Genomic DNA, 13,943 nt, shown 5'->3' with positions numbered 1-13,943 from the left:
CAACGGACGCAGCTACCGGCGCCTATTTGGAGGGGGGTGGGGCGGTGAAGAAGCTCTAAATTACCATTTGTTGCTTCTAGGGCCCTAGTTTTTAATTTCGCTCCGGGCCCTTGAAATCTTAGGACCGGGCCTGTATATAGGGGTGCCATGGGTAAAACGTACCGTGGTATTTCTGATCCTCTGATCATTGAGACTCTTGCACTACGAGATGCTGTTACTTACGCAAGGGACAGAGGGTTAAGTAGAGTTGTCTTTGAAGTGGACTCTGAAAATCTGGTTCATCTTTGGCACAATTGAGCGACTGATCGTTCTATGGTCAAGAATGTCTTAGATGAGATTAGTGAGCTGAGTGTGTTTTTCACACTTTTTAGCTTATATCATGCTCGTTGCGTGGCTAACCAGGCAGCTCATTCTTATGCAAAATTTGCAAGTATTCAAGATGGGTTGTTTTCCTAGGATGCTGAGCCACCTGCTTTCTTAGTTCACAACCTACAGGCTGATTGTAATGGTGTGTGATTGGCGGCTGCAAGTTTTTGACGCACTCTTTTCCTTACCAGGGTATCTAAGGGGACTGGAAGGTTTTTAATGAGGCGGCTTGATAGCTTTAATATATTGATTCTCAAAAAAAAAAAAAAATCGTAGCCATGCCACGGATAGGGGTTTGGGCCGGCCTCGAGCACGACCACATAAAGAAAGTGGCCCAGGAGATTATCATGTACTACAGTATAACTAACTAAATTCCCTAAAAAAAAAACTAACTAAACTAAACGCAAGGGTTATCGACTAGTAGATTTGACCCTTGACACTCGAACGGAATCGAACTGCTGTTCTGTTCATCGCCGCCGCTCTGGGTCCGGTGGTCGCCACCCGATTGATTCCCCTCCATCCATCCATTTTACCCCATCCATCGGCCCAGGGGAGAGTGCGCCGCCGCCGCCGCCCCAGAGCTCGCCGCTGGAGAAGAGGTAACCGCAGGCCAATCCCCTACCTCTCCTCACTGAAAAAGGGTGGATTTTTTCTTCCTCCCAAGCTAGTTCCTGCGGGCAGGCAGCGAGACGATTAATTCAGTAGAGAAAATCAGGAGAGGAATCTTAGTTTATGCAGGCTTGATCGATTCTGGAGTATTTTCCTTCTTCCAACAACGAGTTATAGATTTTTTTTTGAACAGGGGAAGGTCCCGAAGGACCTAGAGCAACTTTTCATTAACCGCGGTGGTGATACATATTACAAAAAGGGTCCAGGAAAAGTAGGAAATTACAAATCGACCCACACATTTAGCACAAAGGACCTTTGACTGAGAAAAGAAAACGCGATCAAGTCCAGCTCCGGTTTCACCACCAAAGAGCTCGCCAGAGCCAACCTCCATACCGCCGGGGACGAAACCACTTGGGGCATGGAGGCGGGAGCTAACTCCGACGAAGCAGAAAAGCCTCCGCTGTGGCATCATGGCCTGGAGGTTGATGTAGACCTGCTTCCGCCGGCCGGAGAAACCCGTCGCCGGCGAAGGAGGAGGGAGTGGTCGCCCTACGACCAGTTGGGACGACTGCCAGTCGAGGACAGCCGTGGAGAAACTCCCGGGAGCAGCTTGAGTTGTCCCCCGACGCAAAACCAGAAGGAGACAGAAGGAGATCTGGAGCGTCCAGCCGTTCTCGCCACCACGGCGAGCACCGAGCAGGAAGCACGAACCTTCAGCCGCCCTGGATCTGCACATAGCTGCAGCCATGACCCCGAATCCTAGATCCAGAGCCGTGACCACATCTTCAAGCTTATTCTTGGACAGGGGATAGAAGATCTTGAGCAGCAGCCACCAGCACCACGCCGTCGGCACCACCAGGACCTCCATCACCGGCCACCCATCGCCGCTTGGAAGCGCGGGGAGCTCACCATCCGTCGGCATATCGCCAGACTCCACTAGGGGAACACAAGCTAGACCTAGACTACTATATACAGAGGTGGCCCGGCCTCCCCTCTCCCAGTCACTCCGGCCGGCGAGGCCGCCGGAGGAGAGGGAGAGGGGAGCCGGCGGAGAGAGAGGGACTCTCAAAACACTGTTCACGCGTGAGAGGGGAGGAGGGGGGGAAAAAGAATCCACACAACGAGTTATAGATAGGAATTTGATGATACTGACAGTACATTGCAAAAGTGCTCTCACTGCTTTATGCTACTGCCATTGTTGTTTAGGAGCAGAGAGGGCATCTCCATCCTTTCATAGCCTCGTGCCATTGCATTCCGCTTTGCATTCACGTCTCCACAACCAAATTTTGTAGCCTGCCAGAATTCCATTCTGCTACTATTTCAGAGTTCTTGATTGCCTGGTTTTGTTCTCTTCTGCAAGCACTTGCTCAATCAGTTTAATTCCTTGCCATACGTTACTGCTGCTCCTTGTCCATATGGTGCTGAGCAGCAGCTTTTTGCAGGTCCGATGGGGAAAGAACAGGGCGGGATCCGCCATCCGGAGCTCCAGAGGATGCGCGTAACGCTGACCATCGGCGTGATCGGCCTGTGCGCCACGGCGTACATTCTCGGTGCCTGGCAGGGCACTTCCTCATCAAATATAAATCTCTCCCCCGCTGTATACACCAGAACCCAGTGTGACGATGATAGCGATGCCGCTCCGCGCGCCTCCAGCGCCGCCTCAGCTCGGCCTTCAGGCGCCCCTCTTGATTTCCAAGCCCACCACCAGGTGGTCGGCTTCAACGAGTCATCGCTAGCGCCGGAGAAGATCTCGGCGTGCCGGCTCAAGTACAGCGAGTACACCCCTTGCCATGACCCGAGGAGGGCGAGGAAGTTTCCGAAGGCGATGATGCAGTACAGGGAGAGGCACTGCCCCAAGAAGGAGGACCTATTCCGTTGCCTTATCCCTGCGCCTCCAAACTACAAGAACCCCTTCAAGTGGCCACAGAGCCGTGACTTCGCGTGGTACGATAACATTCCTCACCGGGAGCTGAGTATCGAAAAGGCTGTCCAGAACTGGATTCAGGTTGAAGGGGACAGGTTTAGATTTCCTGGCGGTGGCACGATGTTCCCGCATGGTGCTGATGCTTATATTGATGATATCAGCGCCCTCATACCATTAACTGACGGCAACATCAGGACTGCACTTGATACTGGATGTGGGGTGAGTTTGCTTGATCAACTTCAGTTATATTTTGTCTTGTCTCTTAAGTTTGTGGGGTTTAAGGATGAAAGTGTTCTGGCTGTTATCCAGGTTGCGAGTTGGGGTGCTTTTCTTCTTAAGAGGGATATCATTACCATGTCATTTGCACCAAGGGACTCTCATGAGGCACAGGTACAGTTCGCATTAGAGCGTGGAGTCCCCGCCATGATTGGAGTGATGGCAACTGATAGAATCCCATACCCTGCTAGAGCATTTGACATGGCTCACTGCTCTAGATGTTTGATCCCATGGAACAAGCTTGGTAGGGTTTACATGTCCTTGTTACAGATTTCTAGTTACATGTACGTTTAACACAGTTCAATGAATGTATAATAGATCTCATCTCTTATGGTTGTTCTTGACAGATGGTATGTATCTGGTTGAAGTAGACAGAGTTCTTAGACCAGGAGGCTACTGGATCCTTTCTGGGCCTCCAGTCCACTGGAAGAGGCACTCCAAAGGGTGGCAAAGGACAGAAGAAGACTTGAAGCAAGAGCAAGATGAAATTGAGGACTTGGCAAAGCGCCTCTGCTGGAAGAAGGTAGTGGAGAAAGATGATCTTGCTATATGGCAGAAACCTATCAACCACATGGAATGTGCTAGCAGTCGGAAGATCGAAGAAACTCCACAGATTTGCAATAGCAGTGATGTGGACTCTGCTTGGTAAGAGTACTGATATGCTACTCTCTCAGAACTATATTGCCTGCACACTTGCAGTACCTCATTATCTGTACTTTCAGAAGTTCTTTTTTCCCGTTCAAGCACTGATTTGTTTTTTTTATGTCTGACTGTTCTGAAATAGAGAACCTGGCTGGCCCTAGCAAGATTATGTTTTCACCAACCTGATCATTTGAATAATTTCTTGAATTTCCTATCCTTCAAAAAAAGGAAGTAATTGAGCAGGTTTACCTAAAACTGTTCTGAATGGTATGTTCTTAAGTGAATTACACTATCAGTGTATTTACTGCTGGTTTAGGAAACGTTAGTACAATCAGTTGCGGAGCCAGGATGGGCCAACGCCCCAGGCCATCTTCACGCTACAGTAGCTACAGTGTCGCGACAGTGTCTATTTTTACTACAGTAAAGCCTACGTTCCTGGCTCACGCCCCGGGCCAAGGCCCGTGTGGCCTGGGGCCTGTCACCGCCACTGAGTACAATCCTTTCTATAGCTTATGGTTCATTAAAATTTTCTATTAATTCAGTAAGTCACAGTTTTAGAAACCGCAGCACGCTAGTATAGTCATAGATAGATACCTTAATATCGCCACGTTCACCACAGTACCTTCTTTTGTTATTTCCTTCACCACAAAGCAAACTGACTGTGCGACTACATAGGTACAAGAAGATGGAGACATGCATATCCCCTCTCCCGGATGTGAAAAGTGAAGAAGAAGTTGCTGGTGGAGCTCTCGAGAAATGGCCAGAAAGAGCATTTGCAGTTCCTCCAAGAATAACCCAAGGTTCGTTATCAGGCCTTACCCTTGAGAAGTTCCAGGAGGACAACAAGTTGTGGGCAGAGAGAGTGGAATACTACAAGAAACTGATTCCACCACTGGCCAAGGGGCGATACAGGAATGTGATGGACATGGACGCAGGGATGGGTGGTTTCGCAGCTGCGCTGATGAAGTATCCACTCTGGGTGATGAACGTAGTGCCTGCAGGCTCTGCTCGCGATGTGCTCGGTGTTATCTACGAGCGGGGGTTCATTGGTACGTACCACGACTGGTGCGAGGCTTTCTCGACGTATCCGAGGACCTATGACCTCATCCATGCTGATAAAGTATTCAGCTTTTATCTGGACAGGTAATGAAAATATACTGGAGATTTGGGATGGGTTTTCTGTGCTGTTCAAATGCACTTCTATTTCGTTTTTTTTTCTGCTGCATTTCCCTTTTGCAATTGGGTCATTATAAGATAGTTGGGATTAAGCAAGTAGAGAGACTGATGATTATCATCTAAGCCATTGGACCAATTGTAATTTTGCGCAATGCTTGCAGGTGTGACATGATATACATTCTCCTGGAGATGGACCGGATTCTGAGGCCTGAAGGAACGGTGATCTTCCGGGACACGGTGGAGATGCTGGTCAAGGTACAGGCAATCACGGAAGGCATGCGGTGGAAGAGCCAGATCATGGATCATGAATCTGGGCCATTTAACCCTGAGAAGATCCTTGTGGCTGTCAAGACTTACTGGACCGCTGAGCCAGCTCAGAAGCAGTAGCAGTACATAGGCCCGCTAGTATTCTGAACAGAGCCTACCAGTTCTCGTCCTTCATCCTCTCAGCCTTTCTGTTGAGTCAACGTTGGTGGCAATCTGAACTACGTAGGTAGTTGGTTCAGTATTTTCGCGATAGATAGACGGGGATGGTGTGTAAGATGACGTCGGTCCACTCTCACTTGGGAGAGTGTTCACTGTAATGTTTTTGAGAGGTATTTTCTCTCTCATCAGTGTGCCGTGGGTGGATTATTTGAGCGCTTGAAAATCCGAAGAACACCCACTAACTGGCCTTCACAGGCGTTGCCGGAGAAGTCACGGCTAACTGAAGCACAGACTATCAGCGGAGGTTGATGGCAGGCGGATGCGTATGGATGTAACAACCCCGTCGTCCGTCGAGGTAAATTAAGGGCCCGATTGGATCCTCGTGTTGATCTTTGCCTATTTTCAGATTTGGCCTGCATGCGTGAAAACCGAGCTTGGGCCCGCTTGGGCTTTTTTCTGTATTTTGTTTGGTTGCTAACAAAATATTTTGAAGCAGTTTTGGCTCATCATTGTTTATCCCATTAGTGGATTATATATAACTTGGCTATAGAGGGAAACTGAAGGTGTTTGGTTACGTGTAAATCGAAGATGTGGCTACCTTGTTTAACTATTGTTTGTAGATATTCTCAAAAAAATATTAATGTAGATTTAGATGGAATCTACTCCCTCCCTGCTATGAAGGTTGTTTGAGATTTATCAAAACTAGATGACCCGTTGCACTATCGCGCAATGACGGAGGCTAATCATAGGGTTTCGCTTATTTTAGTACTGAAGGTTGGAGTAGAGCTCTTCCATCGAGTACAATAGTATCCGACGTGTGTGTTATCGCATTGCTCGACGACCCTTGTACTTTCATGTGGGTAATGCTCTCGATATCTCTTCCACTTTCCTTTGCGTAATCCACTTGCTATCACGGGTATTATGGTTAAGTGGCTGCGATTTCTTATTTCATCACTTGCACATTTGTCTTTCATCGCAGTGTTTAAGTGTACCTATGCACGGCGTTTTAATAACTTTCAAATAATACCCGTTGCGCTATCGCGCAAATGGCGGAGGCTAACCATAGGGTTTGGCTTATTTTAGTACCGAGGGTTGGAGCAGAGCTCTTGCATCGAGTACAATAGTATCCGACGGGGCGTGTTACCGCGTTTCTCATCGTAACCGTTTGTTTATTTCAATGCTGGAGGCTCGGGAGCGTGTAGCTCTTTCGATGGCCGTCCCATGGTGAGCTATAGTAGTATTCAGCGTGTTTAGTTGGAGGAAACGCCCTCGACGACCCTTGTACTCTCATTTGGGTAATGCTCTCGATGTCTCTTCCACTTTCCTTTGGGCAATGCAGTTGCCATCACCGGAAAGTGGCTGCGATTTCTTATTTCGTTACTTGCACATTTGTCTCAAATCGCAATGTTTAAGTGTACCTATGCACGGCGTTTTAATAAGTTTGAAATAATTTCTAGGAATAGACGCCGCTTTAATAAGTTGCCCACGTACTCTCGGAAAAAAAATTCGCTTACGCGCATGCAGTTTGGTGTCACTATTTGCTCCCTCTAGACAGATAACGGTTTCGAGTTCCTCAACAAGACTGTTGATAATCTCCTCACCACCCACGGCACCGCCCTGCGACTATTATGCCCATGCACTTCCCAGCAGAACGTTAAAGCCGAGCGTGCCATTCGTACCATTAATGATACTATGCGCTGTTGGAGATATACCCAAGAGGCAATAATAAAATGGTTATTATAATATCTTTAAGTTTATGATAATGTTTACATACCATGCTATAATTGTATTAACCGAAACATTGATACATGTGTGTTATGTGAACAACAAGGAGTCCCTAGTAAGCCTCTTGTATAACTAGCTTGTTGATTAATAGATGATCATCGTTTCATGATCATGAACATTGGATGTTATTAATAACAAGGTTATGTCATTATGTGAATGATATAATGGACACACCCAATTAAGCGTAGCATAAGATCACGTCATTAAGTTATTTGCTATAAGCTTTCGATACATAGTTACCTAGTCCTTATGACCATGAGATTATGTAAATCACTTATACCGGAAAGGTACTTTGATTACATCAAACGCCACTGCGTAAATGGGTGGTTATAAAGATGGGATTAAGTATCCGGAAAGTATGAGTTGAGGCATATGGATCAACAGTGGGATTTGTTCATCCCGATGACGGATAGATATACTCTGGGCCCTCTCGGTGGAATGTCGTCTAAATGTCTTGCAAGCATATGAATAAGTTCATAAGAGACCACATACCACGGTACGAGTAAAGAGTACTTGTCAGGAGACGAGGTTGAACAAGGTATAGAGTGATACCGATGATCAAACCTCGGACAAGTAAAATATCGCGTGACAAAGGGAATTGGTATCGTATGTGAATGGTTCATTCGATCACTGAAGTCATCGTTGAATAAGTGGGAGCCATTATGGATCTCCAGATCCCGCTATTGGTTATTGGTCGGAGAGAGTACTCAACCATGTCCGCATAGTTCGCGAACCGTAGGGTGACACACTTAAGGTTTGATGTTGAAATGGTAGAACTTGAATATGGAATGGAGTTCGAAGTTTTGTTCGAAGTCCCGGATGAGATCCCGGACATCACGAGGAGTTCTGGAATGGTCCGGAGAATAGGATTCATATATAGGAAGTCATATTCCAAGTTTGGAAATGATCTGGTGCATTTATGGCAGGTTCTAGAAGGTTCTAGAAAAGTCCGGAAGAAAGGCACTATGGAAAGTGGAGTCCTGGAGGGACTCCACAAGCTTGGCCGGCCAAACCCTAAGGGAAGAGTCCCAGGTGGGCTCCACCTGAGGTGGCCGGCTACCCCACCTAAGGAAAAGGTGGGAGTCCCACCTTGGGTAGGACTCCCTCCTTGAGTAGGTTTCCCACCTTTGGGAAGTTTTGGTGTTGGGGTCTTATTCGAAGACTTGGACTACAACTCTTGGGGCTTCCACCTATATAATGAGGGGCATAGGGGAGGGGGCCGGCCACCACAGAGCCATAGCTTGGCCGCACCCCTTGAGGCCGGCCATCCCCTCTCCCAAACCCTAGCCGCCCCCTCTCTCCTCTACCTCTCCCGCACGCTTAGCGAAGCTCCGCCGGAGTTCTCCATCGCCGCCACCACCACGCCGTCGTGCTGCCGGATTCAAGGAGGAGCTACTACTTCCGCTGCCCGCTGGAACGGGGAGAAGGACTTCATCTTCATCAACACCGAACGTGTGACCGAGTACGGAGGTGCTGCCCGATCGTGGCACCGTGATCAAGATCTTCTACGCGCTTTTGCAAGCGGCAAGTGATCGTCTACCGCAGAAATAAGAGCCTACTCTTATAGGCTTTGGAAATCTTCAAGGGTTAGTCTTGATCATCCCCTCGTTGCTCCCGTCTTCTAGATTGCATCTTGGCTTGGATTGCGTGTTCGCGGTAGGAAATTTTTTGTTTTCTATGCAACGAATCCCTACAGTGGTATCAGAGCCGTGTCTATGCATAGATGGTTGCACGAGTAGAACACAATGGTTTTGTGGACGTTGATGCTCTTGTTGTCTTTAGTTTGAGTACTTTGCATCTTTGTGGCATAGTGGGATGAAGCGGCCCGGACTAACTTTACATGACCGCGTTCATGAGACTTGTTCCTCGTTCGACATGCAACTTGTATTGCATAAGAGGCTTTGCGGGTGTCTGTCTCTCCTACTATAGTGAAGATTCAATTTACTCTTCTATTGACAACATTATGTTATCACCAGAATTTGTCCGGATCAGAGGTGGGCCGCGATCAAGATTGGGCTTGAAGAATATACATGGAAGAAATACGTGAACCGGCCTTGTACACGAAGTTTGGGCTAGTTTGCCCTTGTATCTGTAAATATAGTAGGATACGTGTCGGTTAGATAGAATTTGGCTCGTGCACGGTTGGGATTATTCCCACGTTAGAAAGTCTACGGACTATAAATATGTATCTAGGGTTATTGAGAAAGACAACAATCACGTTCATCACAAACCAATCTAGGCGCATCGCCAACCCCTTTGTTTCGAGGGTTTCTTCCGGGTAAGCATCATGCTGCCTAGATCGCATCTTGCGATCTAGGCAGTACACGTTTATTCGTTGTTCATGCGTTGCTCGTGCTGAAGCCTTGTTGATGGCGAGCAACGTAGTTATCATAGATGTGTTAGGGTTAGCATTATTTCATCGTGTTACATGCTTCCGTCCATGCAACCCTTAGAAGTCTAGCCGCCCTTACACCTATCATAGGTGTAAGGGCAGCACCTTGCTTGATCATTATCTAGTAGATCCGATCCGTTATGATTGCTCCTTGTTCTTCAAGGATTAGTTTAATATCTGCGTAGTTAGGCCTTGCAAACGGGTTGAAGGATCCAGTAGCACGTAGGGTGTAGTTTGCTAGCCCTAGATAAGATGTTCCGGGGATCAACTTCATGTTGGTTTTTAGGCCTTGTCTAGGGCTGGTTTATTATCACTGTGCGTGGCTGCCAGGCTCAATCACGCGTAGGATGTTCCGATTATGCGGTGAAAACCCTAAATCGTCGTAGGTCGTTTTAGCTTTATATCGATCAAGCAGGACCACCATGTGATCGTAGACCTCATACGAACCATGGGTGGATCGGCTCCCTGAGCCGATTCACAGGACAACCTGAGAGCCGATCGAGGCTCGTATTTAATGTTTACGTGTATGCCATGCAGGAAACTAAGCGAAGCAAATCCATCACCTTCCTGATCAGGTATAGATCAGGTGGCACGCCCTTGCACCAGCATCGGACGTGCGTGCCGAGGCTTTGCGGGCCGTCGCTCGAGGGACCAGGGCCAGCCGCAGCTCTGAGTTGTTCCCGGCTCTACGTGTTGCCAGCCGTTGCTCGCCGGTGGGTTTCGGACGCCAACACATTCTGGCACGCCCGGTGGGACAGTCTTCGACATCAACTGCATCGCCATCTACATCTGAGATGGCGGAAGGTACTCCAGTCACGTACGAGGATCTGACCGAGGAGCTCAAGAAGAAGTATGACGAGATCAAAGCTATCCTCGAAGCCGACCTCGTCGGCTCTTTCCAGAGGACCCGCTCACACGGCATCAGGTGGAAAGGGTTCACGCCTGAAGGCGCGCTCGATGGAGTGGACCTGTCTACCCCTTCAGAAGAACGCACCAGGTCTCTGCGTCAGGAGATTAATTTCATGGTAGCGCATTCGCTACACCGCCATTCTGAGAACCTAGTGAACACGTTGGAGCGTGTCGCCCTTCGGGTGATCCAGGAAATCATGAGGCATCAGTACTCTCCGTCAGGACCTGCTCTAGGGACTCACCAAGGAGAGATACCACTCCAGTCCCGACCACCGCTGCCGTTCGCGTTGGCAGCACCAGAGTTGCCGAGTTCACCGGCATTCGTCGTCCACAAGATCGGTGGTGACCCTAGTGATTACCAGTTCTTGTATGAGGCGCCCAAGGAGATCCCTCACGGGTACACGTGCACATACGTGCTAGACTGCAGTAGCTGGGCACTCGCGAACCAGACTACAACGGCAGGGACTTCCGGAACGGCAGGAGGAGCTTCTGGATCAGAACTTGAGAAGCAGACGTGGCTAGCTAAGTATGCCACTCCGACGAACCTCCAGAGCTCAACTCCTGCAGCTGGCTCAGATCGTGAGAAGCAGACGTGACTAGCTAAGTATACCACGCCAACAAACCTCCAAAGCTCAACTCCTGCAGCTAGCTCGGAGCTTGAGAAGCAAGCGTGGCTGGCTAAGTACGCCACTCCAGCGAATCTTCAGAGCTCGACTCCTGCAGCCAGCACCGCGGATCAGATCAGTACAATCTTGAGAGACCAGTTCGGCATGGTGCCGAAAAGGAGGGCAATCGGCTATTCCAAGCCGTACCCCAACGAGTACGATTTGATCCCACTACCACCCAAATATCAGCTCCCTGAATTCTCCAAGTTTAGTGGGTCAGATGGCTCCAGTTCAATCGAGCATGTGAGCCGACATTTGGCGCAGCTCGGCACGATCTCAGCATCAGATGAGCTACGTGTGAGGTTCTTCGCACAGTCCCTCACAGGATCGGCTTTCGGGTGGTACACCTCGCTGCCACCAGATTCAATCCGGACTTGGAAGCAGATGGAAGAGCAGTTCCACATGCAGTATCACTCAGAGGCTTCCGAGGCTGGCATTGCCGATCTAGCACAAGTATGGCAGAAGCGCGGAGAAACAGTGTCAGAATACATCCAGCGCTTCAGGGCCATCAGGAACCGATGCTATTCGGCTCGTTTGACTGAAAAAGAGGCAGTCGAGTTGGCGGTGGTGGGTCTCGCATCGCCGATCAAAGACATGGCTTCCCAAGCAGATTACCCTTCACTGGCGCATATGGTTCAGAAACTGTCGTTATATGAACAGCGCCACCCAGAGTTGTACCAGGACAAATTCAAGCGTGCGGTAGTCCTGGTTGAGACAGAAGAAGATGAAGGCTCTGCGGGAGATCAAGAGATAGCAGTGGCTGAATGGACTCGGGGGGCAAGCCCCGTGTCCTGCAAGTGGGTTAAGCCACAAGGTCCTCCAAAAGGGTTCGACTTCGACGTGACCAAAGCTGAGCAAATTTTCGACCTCTTACTCAAGGAGAAGCAGCTAAAGTTACCCGAAGGCCTCAAAACCCCCACGGCACAGGAGTTGAACGGAAAGCCATACTGCAAATGGCATAACACGTTCACCCATACCACCAACGACTGCAGGGTGTGGCGTCAGCAGATCCAAATGGCGATAGAGCAAGGGCGTCTAATCTTCAGCCAGTACGCCATGAAAGTTGACACTCACCCCTTCCCCGCCGTTAACATGGTGGAGTGCACTTACCCTGGGAGGTGCCAGCCAGGTTTCTCGTTCAGCATCAACATGGTAGGGCCTGGGCACCACTCTGGTAAGGACAGAGACGAGGGCAGCCGCTCTCGTAGCAAGGACAAGGAGGAAGCCGTTCCGCGCGATCGGCTCCGACACGATGGCAAGCGCTACATCACAGAGGGAGAAGTGAAGAATGTGCGATATCAACGACCTCTCTCTGATCATCTCCTCAACAAATATGTGAGTCAGTACGACCAACGCCGACGACACGACGACGGTGACGAAAGAGATCGTCTGGCTAGCAGGGACGCCAGGAGACATCGTCGGCATGATCGAGACGAGGAGAGATATGAGCGTCATGCCAAGGACAAGACAAGAGAGCCAGACGACATGGACAAGCACTGGGACTGTCCCTTCTTCAAACACTGCTGGGATTCAGGAATGAGCCGATTGCCTACAATCGGCAACTGCCCAGAATGTAGACAGAAAAAGAAGAGCACATGAGACGTGTCAGTGTTCAAGCGTCTAGGACCTCTCCCATCTCGGAACAAGCAAGCTGAGTCCTCTCGGGTGGAAGATCTCGAGGTGTTAGAAGATGACGATGAGGAAGAAGAAGATAAGTACCACCGGCCAAGGTGGTGCCCTGATGGACTCAGCCGTTCCCAAAAGCGTAGGGTTCAGCGACTACGTGGCTTGGAGGAAGCCGAAAGGTTATACCTGCACACGTTAAGGAAGGCGCGGCCCGATCTGGCCGCGAAAATTCAACGAACCCTGGACGAAGAGGGTCGACCACAAAAGATGGAGTGGCGCCCCAAGCAAAGGAAAGCCGATGATGAGACATCGGCTGGTACAAACATGGTGTTCATTCTTCCAGCAGAGTTTTGTGCTCCTGGAATAGACGAAGCACATGTGGCACAACTTGACTGCGGCCCACGGCCAGTTATCTTCGAGAAGCCACGAGAAAGAAGCTACAGGCACCTGAAGGCCCTGTACTTGCGAGGTTACATCAATGGGCAGCCTGTCAACAAGATGCTGGTGGACACCGGAGCGGCAGTCAACATCATGCCATACTCCATGCTACGTCGGTTGGGACGCTCTAGCTCGGATCTGATCAAGACCAACGTTACACTGAGCGATTTCAACGGTCAGGCATCTGAAGCACAAGGTGTTCTGAACGTGGATCTGACCGTAGGGAGGAAAACCATCCCTACAACGTTCTTCATTGTCGACAGCAAGAGTACCTATGCTGTCTTACTAGGGAGAGATTGGATCCACGCCAACTGTTGCATTCCATCCACGATGCACCAATGTCTAATTCAGTGGGATGGAGATGAAGTAGAGGTCGTCCACGCAGATGACTCAGCCGAGATTTCAACGGCTGGCATGAACGTTTGGGAGACGGCAAGCCAAGAACCACTCTCAGGCATCACTTTGGACGACTGCGAGCGCATCGACGTGACAAAAAACGGGGTGAGGCTGGTCTTATCCACCGGCCTGACCGTGTAACAAGAGCGAAAGCTATGGACGTACGTGGCAAGGCCGATCCTTGTGATCGGCCCCAAAAAATAAAAAGTGATAATCTTGTCTCAAGCATGTCACGTAGTCATAGTAAAGCAAGACCACGATGTAAACCTTCATTGATCAAGGCAATCAAAATGGGGGCCGATTCCAGCAATCG

At 49.4% G+C, this 13,943-nt stretch overlaps 1 protein-coding gene across 1 annotated transcript; it reads left to right on the top strand.

The window, feature by feature from the left end:
- The first annotated feature begins 774 nt into the window (after positions 1-774).
- On the top strand, positions 775-5,642 carry LOC127311706 (probable methyltransferase PMT17). Its single transcript, XM_051342166.2, has 6 exons — positions 775-965; positions 2,418-3,118; positions 3,209-3,419; positions 3,523-3,820; positions 4,493-4,960; positions 5,155-5,642. Exons 2-6 carry the CDS (start codon positions 2,423-2,425, stop codon positions 5,378-5,380), a joined length of 1,899 nt encoding a protein of 632 aa, XP_051198126.1. The 5' UTR covers positions 775-965; positions 2,418-2,422; the 3' UTR covers positions 5,381-5,642.
- Positions 5,643-13,943: the final 8,301 nt, after the last annotated feature.

Source organism: Lolium perenne, chromosome 7 (genome assembly GCF_019359855.2).
Source record: "Lolium perenne isolate Kyuss_39 chromosome 7, Kyuss_2.0, whole genome shotgun sequence".
Lineage (NCBI taxonomy): Eukaryota > Viridiplantae > Streptophyta > Magnoliopsida > Poales > Poaceae > Lolium > Lolium perenne.
This window is presented reverse-complemented; position numbering and strand designations above follow the sequence as displayed.